Source organism: Bombus vancouverensis, chromosome 12, assembly GCF_051014615.1.
Source record: "Bombus vancouverensis nearcticus chromosome 12, iyBomVanc1_principal, whole genome shotgun sequence".
In the NCBI taxonomy this organism is placed as follows: Eukaryota; Metazoa; Arthropoda; class Insecta; order Hymenoptera; family Apidae; genus Bombus; species Bombus vancouverensis.
In genome coordinates this window covers 4,490,142-4,506,611 of record NC_134922.1, presented here as the reverse complement: position 1 = coordinate 4,506,611, position 16,470 = coordinate 4,490,142, and the positions used below count along the sequence as shown (strand labels likewise).

Genomic DNA, 16,470 nt, shown 5'->3' with positions numbered 1-16,470 from the left:
GACGGTATAATATATCGTTTCCCGTGAAAGTGGCGTTAATTCAGTTTACACGTGAGCTGTACGCGCTGTGATTTAATTAAATCGGTAAGATTCCATTTCATATTACCGGATAGATAACTTTCACTTTCAAATGACCACGAAAATTCTTACTGTTTATGCTAATTACAGAAGGGGCGCAGTGCGGGACTAATTAGACGCATCTCCAATTTCCCTTGACTGAACGTGTTCGCTAGTAATTACTCCGACATCAATCAAGCCAATATTAAGGGGTGGTTACATGCGCCGCGACATAATATATATCATTACTCGATGTACCCACCACACAACATATTTCTGCATCGTTAGTGCTCATCGATATACTCTACAAAAGAGCACCATAATTTCATATTACAATATTTTCATGTTTTCAATAAAAATTCAATCTTCGTGTATACTCACGTTCAGACCATTTTTGTTAAATTTTCTCATAGAATTTTCGGAATGATATTTTTCTAAAAATAGGAAACCTCAATATCAGGAATGCACAAGAAGGAACTCGAAAATTTTTGAAGTTGGAATAGTTACGTGTATCTTTTCCCACGAATTATCTACCACGGTTATTGGTACCAAAATGCGGATCAATGGCGAGAGCATGATATATTAAAATATCAGGAACGTTAATCATGCACACTTATACCAGGTAAATTTTGAAGGGAAGATCGAAATTAGCCAGCGACGCGACGCGACGGATGAAAGTAGGTTTTATCGAGGAAGAATTCGCCACATCGCTGGCAATTTTGTAAAGTAGATGTGTGCGTCGATTTTTACGTGAAGGAAGGTGGAAAAACCGATGCAGCAAATTACGTGGCCTGTCGATCTTTTACACGAAATCCGCTTTGCTTATGATTTGCACAAGCTTTGATCGCAAAAACATTATTTCGTTTGATTTTATACATTTTCAGGCGCATTTACGCGGGGGTAGATATTCGGCGATCGACAAATTGTGTTTATTCATGAAGATTTAATTTATTTAGCGCATTACGTTTTTGTTTAATATGGTTCATAATGCAACCGTGCCATTTGTGGAAAGGTAATACTGCACCATCAGCGCGCTTTTTAGCGAAATTTGTTCGCAGTTGAATGCTTTAATTATGAAACGCGATATCCACGGTATCGTTTGCAGCCGTAGCGATAGGAAAATTTCATAATTCGAATATTGGAAAAAGGAATAAATATTTTCAAATAGTATTTTCGTAGAAACGCGATACTTTCGAAATAATCTTAAAGTGTAGAATAACGAATTCTAACAAATGCTTTAAGCTAAGTATCAGGTTGTGCCAAAAGTCTTTCGTTTCATAAGTGAAATAATAGATGTACAACATTTTCTATTTTACATTATTTTATGGATTTATGTATGATCTATTTTGTAGTAATAGAATAAAATGGATCAAACAATTCAATAAAATAATGTAAAACAAAAAATGTTGTGCATCTACTACTTTCTTATAGAACAAAAGGAACTTTTGAGGCAACCTAATAATAGCTGCTCGTATGGCGGACACTTGAATAAAATTTAGAACAAGAAGTATAGTAAGAGAGATATAACAGAGAAAAATTAGCGCAATGAAGCTTATTGAATATCAAAACGTGCGGACTTTAGCTCGTTGAATATCCGCTGAAAAATCTTTTGTATCAATTAAAAAGTCATTGCCCCGGACAACATGCGATGAAAACAGACTGAAATCGAGCTTCGATACGATCAAAGGGCAGGGAAATTTTTTTCTCGGACCGGCTGAGTGAATTAGCACACGTTCGCCCAATTAACGCATGATCATACACGAGATTAACAGATTCCATGAAAATCGGCATCGCCCTGCCACTGAGAATCTATCCGCGTCGTGTGTTGTATTTAGCGTCGACATGGCTAACGACCTCATTAGTTTTGTGGTATATATTATGGAAAATGAGAAACGAGGTAGACACGTCGAACTTCGTGGTTTTTAGAATGGAATCGCAAACGCGTTAATTAATTCCTCGCGTTCTCACCGCACGATACGACCCAACGTGTCGACGACCGCGCATCTTTCGTCAATTTAAAGGGTTCCAGCGAATTTCATTAAGTCTCCGCCAGACTGTACTGAGCACATTATTTGTTACCCGGGAACACGATAGTTTCGTCGAACCTCTGTGAAGTTGTCGCAATCTGTGAAGTTTCATCTTTCACTGATAAAAGTATTGCGTTTGGACGTCTACTCGGTCCCGTTCAAAATCCTCCATTCTCAAAAGTAACTTCGAAGAACAGACACTTTGGTTTTATTTTGTTATACAAGTAAAGTACGCACAAGATTATAAAATAAATTTCCGAGGTCAGATATACGAAAAAATGTTACGATCCATTCTTTAATACCAATAATTTTTTATGTTGATTTACGTATCAATACTTGTATCATGGTATCTGAAACGAAGAAGATTAAACGACCACGCGAAGGCCGATAAAAAGACCCGTGAAATCGGCCTAAATCCAAGAACGAATGTCATAAACGAACGTCCGTGTAGCCGGTGACGCGAGTATCGGTCGTAGGAACGTTCTATTAAGGTGAAGGCCAATAAAATGACTGTATCACTTTTCGTTGCATCGTCACTCAAATCACGTCCGACGATAAACCGGTATCCGGTTACATTCTTCTGTTCCAGGCGATGAAGATGAGCAAAGTGGGCAACCAGACCAATTCGCAGGACCCACAGGCGGTGAATTCCCGAGTTTTCGTCGGGAATCTAAACACGTTTCAGTGCAGCAAGACCGATGTGGAGCGAATGTTTCAGCGTTACGGCCGTCTGGCAGGTAGGTTCCTTCCGGTGGAATCACATAAACGAAAGCCCGGATCAGCTTCGACCCCCGACATTTTCCAGATTCTTTCGCTAGACCGTCACACGTCAGATGTTTCCACGACAAAGAATCTTTTCCCTTCTCGGGATACACTGTCACAAATAATAATAATTGTAGCGTCCGATTTCCTTAAAATAATTCAAATTTCTTTGAACTATTTTAGATAATGTTTGAAATAACGGCGGAGATGGATATTTTATAAAATAACTACGGGAGGAAATATCCTTTTATGTTTCTGTAGCAAGAATTTTTTCAATTTGATGGTAGAATGAATATTTATTCTTAGAAAAACGAATCTTCTTTCGCAACGAGCTTTCATTTTTGTTGATTTTAAGGATCTTTCCTTCGTTGAAATTCACTCGTGGCTGATTTGTAATTGAGCAACGAACTGTGCCGAAAATTGTTATTTTCATTCTTTACAATTGTGAAATCTAAATAACAGTGGTAAAATTAGCAAGGAAATGAAAAATTAATTCGCGCTTACTTCAGAAAATTTGATACCCTAATAATCGTAACTTGAGATAAAATACTAAATTTCGATTTCGTAGAAAAAATCTCATTTAATCGATATTATCTAGAATTAAGAAGCAGTGCATAAAATAACGCGCAGCCTTATTTGTGGGATTCGCGTGGAAGCATCGGTTTCAGGGTGGAGTGGAAAAGCGCAGGGTAGTTACAAACTGGCCAAAGTTGAGAAGATTCAAAGATCGGGTCGGATAACAGGAAAGACTCGCGCTGTTATCCGGTATAAAAACGTGGAAGCTCGGTTCGGCCAGAGAAAAATAGCGAGTTGGAAATAGGATTTTCTCGATACGCTCCGTCCTCGGTAACCCAATTTGTGCCGTGATAGCTCCTTGACCTTCGATATCCCGATTGGATATCCGTCTCTAGCTGCACGAACCCCGATGACTTTGTTGCTTTCACTATAGCACTAACTTCGTTTAGGAAACGTACTTTATTGCTACCAACTAAATCCACTGTGGAGAAAAAAAAGAAACAATAACAAATTAAAAGTACAAGATTGGATTTCTCTTTGAGTTTTGGATTTATCCTAAAAGATAGGAATTAAACTCGTACCATTTTCTCGTCGATATTACGTATCTCTACTACTTCATGGAATTTATTATGTATTATTAAAAGATATTTCATTCTCGATTTCTTGGGAAGCTAAAGCGCGTTCTACCGTTTGACGAACAGCAACAGGATCGTATTTCGTTAGTAAAAGTATCACACTTTTACTACTGACGCAAGTTTCGCGAAACTCGGTCTTACTTATACGAATTTCGAGTTTCCTAGAGTCTGTTGCGTACAGCTGTCACTGGTACGCGATGCGATCCGTGTTTGGTGTCTCTGAAGCAAGGAAAATTAAAGCGCAGTCTATGACGTAGTTTCTTCGCATTCGCGTGATACGTCGCATGCAACGTCCGTAATGAAAACTTGGTGCATTAAATTTGAATAAGTCAATCGGTTCTAGGCCTCCTAAGAACAACAAAGAGTTTTGCAAAATATAAGTGGAAGAGGAATTTCCTGACCAACGTAGATTAATAGTAAACTCATTAACGTAAATTCATTGAAATATTGCAGTTAAATTATTTCAAGAAATAGATTGTGTTAGAGCTAAAAATATCGCTACCTGCGATTATTACATGGAAACTAACCTACAGTATGTTTTACTGTAATTTCTGACTCGTTGGAGTTATCGTAAGATCGTCGAGCAATTGCACGACCCTAGTCTGACAGCAGACCGACCTTATCTACTTGATCGAACGCTCCTATCGTCCCACTCTTACAAAACGTTACGTTTCTTCAAATTGTGAGTTGCAATTTTATTGTTTTATCTAACATTTTCCCACATACTTGTACGTCGATTCTACAAGCGATATTAAAGCAGCAAGCCAAACTAAAAGTACGTTAATCCGTCTTAGAATCTTCATAATCGTCTTAGAATATTCTTCAAAAATATATAAAAACGCCCAGAAATCCGGGAATCCGAAGAACAGAAGACGCGGCCAAAGTTAGCCAGGGCGCTTTATCGAGAATTCATGAGCGAGCAGAAAGCTAGGGCTACTAATTCAAAACAATTTAACGCGACAAAGTGTCACAAGCATTATCACAAGGATGGAAACCCAGTTTCAGGCCAGTCGTCCAATCGGACCAGCAGAGACACAGAACTCTCTCTCTCTCTCTCTCACTCTCTATCTCTCTCCCTCTTGCCCTCTCTTCTTTGAATCCTGGCCAGGAAGCTCGAAATCTCGTGGAAAGTGACACCGCTGAGGACGGTGGTGTCTGGGAGCTGCCGATAAACAGCTTACTTTCAGCAGCTTCCTCGATAAAGCGGCTAGACAATAAATGCGCCGCTTCTACAATGCGGCTGCGCCGAACTTTGCCGGGCAGAGAACTTGAGAATCGTCGGAGGAATTAAAAGGGGGCTTCGATTCGACAGATAAGACGACAACCACACGGCGGACACCACCGAACTGCCCCCATTCAGTAGGGCCACGGTGGCAGCTGTACCGAGCAGATTACGCGAGTCAAGTGGACGTTCGGAATTGTACCCGAGTGTTGTCTATCGACTGGACCGTCGCTTAATTTTATTTCCAAGTTCTACCTAGTTGGAGTACAGGCTTCAACTCCCCAGCGTATTCAGGGACTTGTGCTAATTCGTGCATTTGACAGTGGGGACGTCAAAAGCTCGAGTTCTTTTTGGTTGAAACGAAAGAGCAGTATAAAATTTGGTTGGACTGTTTTTGTTGGATTGAACGAAAAGTTTCTGCATTTTGTGCGGAATAATTGGACCACTAAGCGTTATAAGGATTTAAATTTGACAGAGCTTACGATTCAAAATACCTTCGTAATACTGAACTTTAACATTTTAATTGTTAAAAAGTAAAGAGGTAGTTATTAATAATTGGGTCAACGAATCGTACTGAAAAAGTTTCAGAGCGGAAACATTTTGTTTTCGGACTGCCAACTCTTCCTCCTCTTTTTTTTTCTTTTTTTTTCTTTTTCTTTCTTTTTCGAACGAACCTGTACCTTTTTCGATTTCGTCGAGCAGCGACCTAAAGTGATCTAAATGGCAGTAAGTGCTCGTAACTTTTTCACCTGGCACGCGCTCTCCCTTTTCCATCTAGATACACGTTCGAATTTATCCTTCCAAAAGAAATGTTAGCCCGAGCGCAGGCTGTTTTATCGTCAATCAAAGAGACAGACATATGCATAAATGACGCGGGAGCGCGTACTCATTTTTCTGGGGAATCAAAAACAGCTTTGGTTATTCTGACTCGGAAAATTCAATCGTTTACCGAACTGTGCCCGGTCCATCGTTTCGAATCGAAACGTTCGTCGGGCTCGTGCATTTCCTTCTCATTTTTTTCTCTCTCCCTTCCCTACCGCTTTCTATTTCGATCTATTTTTCCTTTTAATTCGATTTCCCACTCCCCGCATCTCCTCGTTAGCCACGGGTCAGGCAAAAAACGGGATATGTAGATTTCCGCGAGAGAAACAACGTAAACGTCCGCAACAAGAAATATCGAGTTACTCGAAACCTCGGCTCGCTTTTTCTCGTTGCACCCTCGAATCGGTATCGCATGAAACGTCACGAATTATTGCGTTTCGCAATTCGAAAGCGAAATGCTTTCGCCCCGGTGGCCCTCGTGGTTTATGATACGCGTCGCCCAGGATTTAATACAATTTTCGATTCTTCACCGGAACAGTTTCCGTGGTCGTCGTTGCCTAGGTCAGAATCTAAATTTAGTGACGCAGGACTTCGAGTAGCTGGAAACTTTAGTCCGCAAACATTGTAGTAAATTTTAATATGTAGTCTCCAGCTTTGCGAATCTTTAAAGGGATATAAAAATAATCAAACTTTTAAATATCCGATTTTGAAACTTTATTCCTATTGATATTCCTATTCATATCGCCGTTCAAATCATTTCTTGGAAAACAGCCCCAAAAAACTTGTAATATAATAAATCGTTACCTTTTCATATTCTGTATTTTATATACATACATATATTTTTTCTCCTTTTTTTTCTTTTTATTAACCATTGAACTACTAAATTTCGTTTATGGACCATCGTAAGTCATTGTCGTTGTCAGTGTCGCGGTCGTCGTCGAGGTTGGACCCACTTGATTCGTGCAATCTGTTCCGCGCAGCTGTCACCAGTGGTCCAGCATTCCAGGAGCCGTGCTCTATCTGACAAGCCGAACCTTTTCCAATTTCACGTCTCCGTTGACTCGGGCCTCTCTAGTCCTCCGGCAATAAGGATGCGGGGTGGTTCCTTGCGCGGTGTACGACGAAAAGACCAGCGCAAAACAGTCGTCGTCGGGGAAATTGCGAATTGTCGTTGCGGCGAGCAGAGGTTGAAACTTTTATAGAAGTTGCCGGTCGAGACGATGAGCCAGATAGAGCGAGACGCTTTTTTGGCTAGCCATACTTTTTTTCGGATTCGATGCAAAGGAGACTTAATTTGTTCCTTTTTTCGGTACGGTGAAAAAGCATGTTCTTTCTTTTTTGTCGTTTTTACGTACCGTTATAAAGGAGATATGATCGATTAGTTCTTATTCTTCGTGGGAGACGTTATTCGGTTATCTTGTGTCGAAGTTCTTGATGTAGGTGCTTTTTAAAATTGGACAGCCCAGAGAACTAGCAAATCTTTGCACGTACTTGAAATTTTCGTATTGTTCTCTTTCGTGATTCTCATACGGAATTCTATACTTGATACTTTGCTGGATATTTAAAGAGCAGTGAGCTTTACTTTAGATATTGGAATAACGTACTCGTAGATTTCGGAAACTTTTCAAAAGAACTTATCGTTTAAACGAGAATAAACTGTCTTTTCGCTGATGGATGAAACGCTTTATCAACATTCTGCGAAATCTCTTATGCCGACAAAACAAGATACTCAACAAATATATTGCGTCAAATCTTCCTACAAATACTTGTCTGTCGATAACAATTCACATCTGCTGCAGAAGAGTTCCCCTGCAAAATCGACGATATAGATACGTTTCGAACATTGGGGAAAAATCGAAATGCGCCGGCTACAGGCCGCAGAATTCCAGGCTAGAAAATATTCGTTCGAAATTTCAACCGATATTCTTTCATTTCTTTCTCCTCGTTTTTTCTCTTTCCCTCTCTTTTTTTTTTTTTTTTTGTTTTTTAATTTTACATCGGCTACCACATGGCACAGCCGGGTCATCGATTCCGTGGGCAGTCTGCGTAGCAAGTCGGCAGATACGTTCATTTTAACGCAGGAGCCGCCTGTAATCTGTGTACCCGTAATAACTTTTGCGTGGTTAGCAGCTGACCATGCATGGAATTCATTATGCTGAAACAAATATGTAAATCTCCATATATTCCTGCCACGGTTATATATATAGCCGTGGGTATACACGGCCTGGATGCAGATATATTTCGTACTGAACGTGTGTCCACTCCCGAAACGGACAGTGATGGCTAAAAAAAACTTATCTGGCCACGCCAGTTGCCTAGGACATGTTAATAATGTCGGGGACTGAAAATCTCGTGGAACTTTATGCTGTTCTCTCCTTGAATATATTGTTTTATAGTAGCTCTTTTTGTGCCGCCTTCTCTACATCGACGGAAACCGTAACTGTCCGGTGTTGTGATCTACGTTTACTATGTACGTTACTGTTTTAGAGGCTGTGGTATAAAAATTGTAACATTTCTATTCCACGATTGTTATACGGTGGTACGATAACCGTAATCATCTCAGTCCTTTTATATTTTCTCAAAGGATAGGCTTTCAAAAGATATGTGTGAGAAACTCTATGTTGGAATTCTGAAAAGTAACGGAATTGTGGTTACTCGATGGATGCGATAAGTGCAACTAACATATGTGAAAACAGTATTTTGCATTAGTAAGATAAGGTTGAACGTTTCGTGGTGGATCATACGATTCGAACGTAAAATCTTATTAAAATTCATTGCCGATGAATGTAGAAAAAGGAGGTGAAGCAATTCGTTCCCTATGGATTGTAATAAACTCTGTGGAGCGCGTAATTTATTTAGGACAATCGCCGGCGAAAGAGAAAAGCTCGTGCATTAAGCACATTCAAATGTAGTTTTAATCGCATTTCTAAAGACAGACGAATCTACCCGGACAGATATTTCATGTACTGTAATCCAATTGTCACAATTATCTAAAAATTGTCGATCTAAAACTTTTTATAAAGTGCGATTCTTATAAAGTGGTATTCTATTGAAGTATTGTATTTCTGAAACGAAAATAACATCTCTTCTCTATTTGTTTGCTATAAGTGTTTAAACAAATCGAATTGACTTTGGAATCAGTATAGAATGAATTATATTTCAATATTTTCAAATCGCCTTGCCGTTGCTCGATTACTATTCACCACCATCACACGTCACAAATCGAACAAAGGGATAGGAAGGAAAAGAAGAAATTAAGAAAAGAGAAGGTAAAAGAAGAAGAATCCCTTTCAATAATCGCGATCCGAGCTTCCCTCATCTGGTATCTGGCACGATGACGAGTTTGGCCAAGTCAGACTCTATGCCTCATCAAAATTCATGGAAACAATTTTAATTAAAGATTTCCTCCCATTATCTTGGTATTTCTGTTTCATTCCATTCGCGTGGCTGGAAGAAAGACCCGTGGCTGGTATTGGAACGTCATGATCGTTTGTTGTTTCAGGAATATCTATGCACAAAGGCTATGCATTCGTGCAATTCACAAATCCCTTTGATGCTCGGAGCGCCTGCCTCGGTGAAGATGGCCGCACCGTTCTTAGCCAGATACTCGGTAAGTAATTTCTCTCTTGCCGAAACATTAATAACTCGTTCTCGTTCGCTTATACACGCACATAACCGTACTCGAATTTAAACATTAATTATCTTCCGCAATATTTGGTAACATCCTCCGCGTGGAACGCCAATTAATTGTCCTCGCAGCTTTAAAGGACCGACCAACTTCACGGTGCTTTGATGCTCGTTGCTTTCTGCTTTTTCAAGTTTAATGACCAGGCTTTCCCGGCTCCTTGGGAAACTCGTACTTCGAACAGGATTCGTGCATTCGGTGATGCACATCGATCGTTCTTTGAACTGCTAAATCCTCACGCCGAGTCGTGTAAAAAATTGCTCGTGGAACGTCTTGTGGAAATTGAATAAATTCATTGATAATACTGTTTGTAGATTTTTAGAGGTTTTCGTAAATAAGAGCGTCAAAAAGATATGAGAAGTAAGGCGAAGAAGAGAAGCGAGTGAGGAACGTATATAAAAATTAAAACATCGTTGATGTAGAACAATTAAGTCCTCTTTAAATAGTCTTAGTTGTAATTAAAGCTACATAATATCTGAGAAAATTCAACAATTTTTATAGTTTCTTTTATTTCACTATAAGCAGAAACTAATGCGGCGTTGTTATTAGATGGCCGCGGTTCAAAACTGGCTCATAAACGTACTGTGAATCCGCTTATTACCATCGTATTCATCGGGAATGCCTCAATTAGCCACTTACTCGATAATATCATCATTTTTTTCTCCATTACTACGGTTTCCTCGCTGAACGGAAATGAAGAGGATCAGGAAACAATCAAATTTCAGTTCTTAATAACCGTGACTATAATCGTACACTTAATTAAGCTTCGGCTAAATCGTCGCATTCAGCGATTCACTTATTGCAGTTGAATTTAAATTTTTCCAGAAATCGTGATGTTAGGGTATTATGCGTGTAATGTACGCTTTTTACAAATATTTGTATATCTTGGCTCAAAAGTATCGTGAGGTAACTTTTCTACGATACTAAAGAAAAATACCTGCTCGAGTGAAGAAACAATGCACACGCGAAAACGAATTAACAGCATCCCGCGGAGTATCTCGTCGAGAGTTGGATGGCTGGAATTCTAAAGTCGAGGATCGCGATTGAACGTTCGCGCGATCATTTGCGAAAACGACGCTTACCTCGCGAAGTTAACTTCGTGTAGTAGAAGGTTCTCCGTAGTCAGGAACGAACCGAACAGATCCTTAAAAGCGAGGTATCATCGATTTCCAGCCATTAGTTTCGAACTTTCCTAGAGGATCTGTCTAGAGACAGGGATGCGTTCGCTCGAGAGCATTTAGTAGACTCGACCAAACTCCCCGGAGAATCGGCTTTTCTTCCGATACCATTACGAATTCGCATGATTTTCAACCGATTCGTAAATACCGATCGAAACGTACACTCCCTACATTTCTCTTATTTTTCTTTCTTCTCTTTTTTATCGTATATCGTGTCGTACAGCCCGGAAGATGGAATCCACGGTTTCCAAAAGTGAGGTTTAGTTCAAACCAGAATTAAATGTAGAACCAGATCCACGTTCTGCTAGTTCAACTTGAACAAGCTGCTACAGGAATACGCCGGTCAATAAGACAAATATACGTGGAAAGAGAAATAAGGATCGCCTGGTATTGACTAGGTGCTATCTTAGGTGTCGAAGATTGCCAGCTGTGTGCGTGCAGGTGTGTATGTATTATCAGACTATGTGAAATTGGGCTCAGCATCCTTGCTTGATGTTATCCTTTATTTATGATCTGGTTACATGTACGTAGTTTCTTGAATATAATTCCGGGTTGTATGTTTGCTAGACTTATTTACACGTACAACATTTCGACGTTTCAGCAAGCGGTCGATATACATATTCGGAAATTTCTTTAAAATGAAGATGGAAGAAGACTTACTATTCATCCACTATGCATACAGCAACGATAATTCAATCTCATTAAACACAACTTCCTTTTCTCATCCCTCGTCTATTTAAACCTAAGCTCCCGTGCACATCAAAGGTTAACTTACTGGCGAAATAAGAGTCAATAAAATCCCCGTTGGAAAGGGGAGACCGAATCGAGGCAGCGCGGAGTGCTGGTGTTTCTTTCAAGGGCTGAAAAGCGGCCTTCCCGAAAGAAACTCGCGCATTAATCACAGACAGAAACTTCATAAGTTCGCCGGCGGCATTCAAATTGCGCGGCCACGGGGCGAGAGCGGCGTTGATAATCGTCGCTTGAAACGAGCCCCCTTTTCTCGCGTTTCTTTCCCCCTGCGGGCTCTGAGAGTATCCCAGCAGCAGGATACAGGCGGGAAAAATCAACGACGGGCCAACGATAGTACTGGCTGGCAGACTGCCGGTAAGAAGCGGCCCTGTCTATACGGGTAGTACCTTTCTTCGTTGCACCGTCGCTCGGTTAGCCCTGGCTCTCTCACTCCATTCCCCAGAAATCTTTCTTTGGCTAATGCAAGAACTGTGTTCCCACTGTAGCTCCCAGCCGCCTACCTTCCGGCGGCCATATACCCGTTGTACATATACGTTCAGCGGGGTTATAGGTAAGCGGTTGTAGGTAGACGTGGGCTAGGATACCGTGAGAGACGTGCATTTACAAGTGCAACTCACCACAGGGAGACCGAGGCAACCTTCTACGCCCAGCCGTACGCCTTCCTATATAATTCTCACCGCTGCACACGTTTCCGTGTACATAGAGAAAGTTCAGCGGTGAGAAACAGCCGAATAAAACCGTGCGCCTCTTTCCGACGACCGGCCGCTTCTGCGTCCGCCATTCGTGCGGAAACCGATCGTTTCTCTGAGTCGAACTGCCGCGTCTTTTGCTAGAATCTTTTCATGCTTTTTTATTGCGTGAAACTTTGATGACGACTGGGAAATTTTTCAATGGAAATTGTAATCGAGAGGTTGCCATGATTAATTTTGCTACTTGCGTCGTTTATCACTCGAACGCTGTGCACTTTCGAAGTTTGCTATCTTTACAGATCTAGATTTAAAAAATGTGAAGAATTGTCCTTAAACTTGATGACACGTTACTTTCTTAGTAAAATTTATCAGCGAGTGGTATAATGCTCATAAAACAGGATTAACTGGTCCTTTCATCATTTTCGGTTTATAGCTCTAAAGAACTTTCTCATAGTGATAAAATGAAAAGCACGGTTTTCGAGTTGTGTCGCTTTTGTAAGGATGGCGCATACTTAGATATAAGTTGCTCAGTAACTATACTGATCTAGTCCATAAATTGAAAAGCGCAGAAGATCCATGATATACGGATACTTTGTTTAGATTTAGATTGGAAACGTTGTGAAACCCTTTGATTCAAAAGAATAAGTTCTCAGAGAGCTACTTGAATCTAGTTTAAATCCAAATCATAGTGGATTGCCTATTAATTTGGCTTCGAGCACTATTCTTTTGTGGCTGGACGTCTTTTGTGCAAATGAAAAGACATTGGGTTGAATTATTTTCATGAATCTATTTTCTTGAATTAGCTACACTTCTAAAAAGAAACAGGGATTGCTTTGTTGTTTATCCGCAAAGGAGAACATTAATATATTCGCTAAGCAGTGCTTGATCTATTTTGTCCAAAGACTAAGTGAACAAAAGGTACGCTTTCGGATGGTGGAATCTTGCATATTTCGTAGTATCAGACGGGAGTATACAACGGGATTGTAGAACGATATAATTATGTGGGGTGGTAGGCGAATTTGCGAACAGTCCGAGGCACTTTGAGCTCTCTGAGAAATTAGCTATCAAAAGGAAGACTGTGCAATATTAGCCGCTACGATGAAGAGGGATCGGACGTCTCGCTTTTGACCAGAATCTTATTAAAAATGAATTTCGCTGCGGCGCTTCTGATAGTTTTGAGGTACCCACCACGTCAAGCAATTCCTGTTGATTTATTTCAGATGTTTCCTGGCATATGAAGTGAGAGAGAAGATCCTGAAGATGCTTAAACTGTAGAATGAATACAGACATGTGATAAAAATATTCTAGTATTTTAATTGTGCAACTAATATCAATTTAATTGTGCAAAACGTAATATGTTCGAGACTTCAAGAACTAAAACAATTGAAAAATTAAAAAGCGGAAAGGAACACAATATTGGATATTTTTATCGCAGAAAAGTGTTAACAGCTCGGTGTAAAAGGTTTCTATTAGCACTATACGGAAATATGGTGCAATAATAAAATTTTGTATACGCTTATTTTGCGTCATATAGTCTTCAAAATTTTGTATGCGTCCTATATTTTCGCGAAACACGCGGCTGAATATTTTAGATTGGTACTTATTAGAATATATCATGTATGAGAAGTTTTATTGGCGCTCCTGTCATTTTATGTGACACCCTTCACACTTTACATCAACCTAGATATATTTAAGTGTCACGTTTGCTACCCTTAAAAGATGGCAAAAGGTTATCCGATATTTCGTGATGATGCATTTTATCCCGAAAATTCTGAATAAATTATTTCCTAAAGTAGTCTGCAACCGATGAATTTGCTGATACCAGAAATATTATCTATATGACTTGTACTTCAAAACCGTCGCTGATTTATAAAAAGTATATAAAACAACATTTCGAAGTTACTTTTCAGAAAATGTACATCTTTCTCATAAATGGTAAATTTGAGGTGTTAGTAGGACGTGTAAGGTACCAAAGAAATACACGGCGTTTTGTTTAACAGTATATTTATTAACTCGCTTAACGGTTTCGTTACATGTCTCGACTCGCGATTTGTACAAACGACAATTTGTTCACGACTCTTGCATACGACTGTTCAATCACGACTCTCGGTCACAATTGATCTCTTAATTCATTTCGTTTCTTTTTGTCACCTCTCAATATCTCCACTACGCCCGCGTTTGTTAGGCGTCCGCGACCGTGGTCACTTCTTTCGAGTATTTGGTGGAAAGACCGTAGGAATATCGATGACTCAGTAGACCTGTCGGCACCTTGCTTATGTTTTGTCGGTCTCTCGTAAACAGTCTGTCAACGGTGGTATACTATGTACCAACGAAACCGTTGGAAAGTTCTGTGTTGTCGGGTACCGCTACAAATTTTTACCAAATATATCTTCATTATCAGACACACGAGATATAACATAATATTAATATTTATTCTTGTAATAGCTCTCTAGGCGAGAAGCTAATTGTCTTTATTTCAATGTAGAAAAAATTGCTTTATACGAAAAGAGACTTTATTCGTCGTTAATGATAATTATTAAACTTTTCCAAAATAAATCTTTCACAAAGTAATTACGTCATAAATTTTTCGAACTTTTTATTGAAATTCGATACGTTTCCACCCCAAAAATGTACTATTCCAAGCGCCTATGCGTGAACGACCAACATTAATTACCTCGCAAATTGAATTCCATTTACCCTCTCATCCTCTCCCTCAAAAAAATCTGTTCCACCGTTAATTTCAATTATGCCTCCGTTGGTGTTGGTTTCAATTGAAAACCGAACTAATCGAAAATCGTACTACCGTCGAATACGAAAGCAGCAGAAAATTGGAAAGTATCGACAATTATCAACTGGCTGGATATTCATGAGAAATATGGGTCACTTATAATACGACCGAACTGGATGCGAGCAAACGGAATAGGTAGGACGGAGAACAATGATTTATTATGATAATCTCATTATGAATTAATGTGCTGATTTACGGCTGACACGGTTCTTTTCATTCGTTAATCTGTAGGACGGTGTCTGTCATGAACTTGTGTCAAATAATTGGTGATTCATGAGTCTCCTATGTACTACAATTTTCCAAGAAAAATTAATTCACGTATTCTATAATACGAAATCGTTTTGAAGGTTCGCGCTAGAATGCGTTGCACCTAAGTCTTTCGGAAGTCACCGACGGAGCCCGAAGATACGCGAAGACGCACGAACTGATACGATCCGACGTAGTCAATGTCGTTCCCGCGCAAAATATATGGCGTTATACTTTTTGTGCTTAATTAATTAGTGGTTTAATGTGACCAAACCATAATTGTTGATGTTTAATGGAGATACTTTGTAACGAAATTCTGGTCTACTAATGGAGTGAAAAGAATGCTGTAAAATATTGCTTACATAGCGATTTCTTTGTGCATAAAGAAGTAGAGTTGCAGTAATATGACAGGAAGTTTTCAGACGGTATGATGCTAACATTATCAATAGATTTATGATAATTTATTCTTCTCGTGGAGTGAAAACGGCATCGCGAAATAATATATTTCTATTATCTTAGATTATGAAGCTTTCATTTACTATATGAATTTTAGTACTGTAGGAGTCAATAGAGGACAATATGAATAATTTTATTGCGAATTTCTATTGTGACAAAACGAGAGAGTACCGTAGAATATTAATTAATTAATTATTCGAAATAATACGTAAAGTTACTGCAAATGATATTTGGATAGTCACATATAATTAAAGAAGTTTTAAAATGCATGTAGATATTTTTGATACTGTGAGATATAAATTATGAACACTTCATTCCTAAAACTTTTCATTAAACAGTTGCTGCAAAAATTAGCGGTGAACAACGAAATCAACGATCTTCCTAGAAATTTATGGAACGTAAAGAGGAAATAAGAAAGTTAATGTATTTGTTTGGTTATACACGCGACGCGTGAAGTATTCATACATTCAGCAAACGTTTGACCCCATAGAAACTGCCACGCGTACGTATTAATTAATAATTGAACAGCGCGCCGTGTTATATGAATAATTCATAATTAAAAGTCATAATTTTCACATATCGTCGCCATTTCCCATGATACGTGAAAATGTATAAGCAAATGTCACACGAGATGCAT

At 39.3% G+C, this 16,470-nt stretch overlaps 1 protein-coding gene across 7 annotated transcripts in view; it reads left to right on the top strand.

The window, feature by feature from the left end:
* The window catches only part of LOC117160816 (uncharacterized), a 246,742-nt gene that overhangs the window by 143,284 nt on the left and 86,988 nt on the right, over nt 1-16,470 (top strand). For all 7 annotated transcript variants that reach the window (XM_033341844.2, XM_076623190.1, XM_076623192.1 and 4 more), the window contains 2 exons: nt 2,674-2,821; nt 9,544-9,651. In XM_033341844.2, the coding sequence (XP_033197735.1) occupies nt 2,674-2,821; nt 9,544-9,651 (256 nt within the window). The remainder of the gene's footprint in view (nt 1-2,673; nt 2,822-9,543; nt 9,652-16,470) is intronic.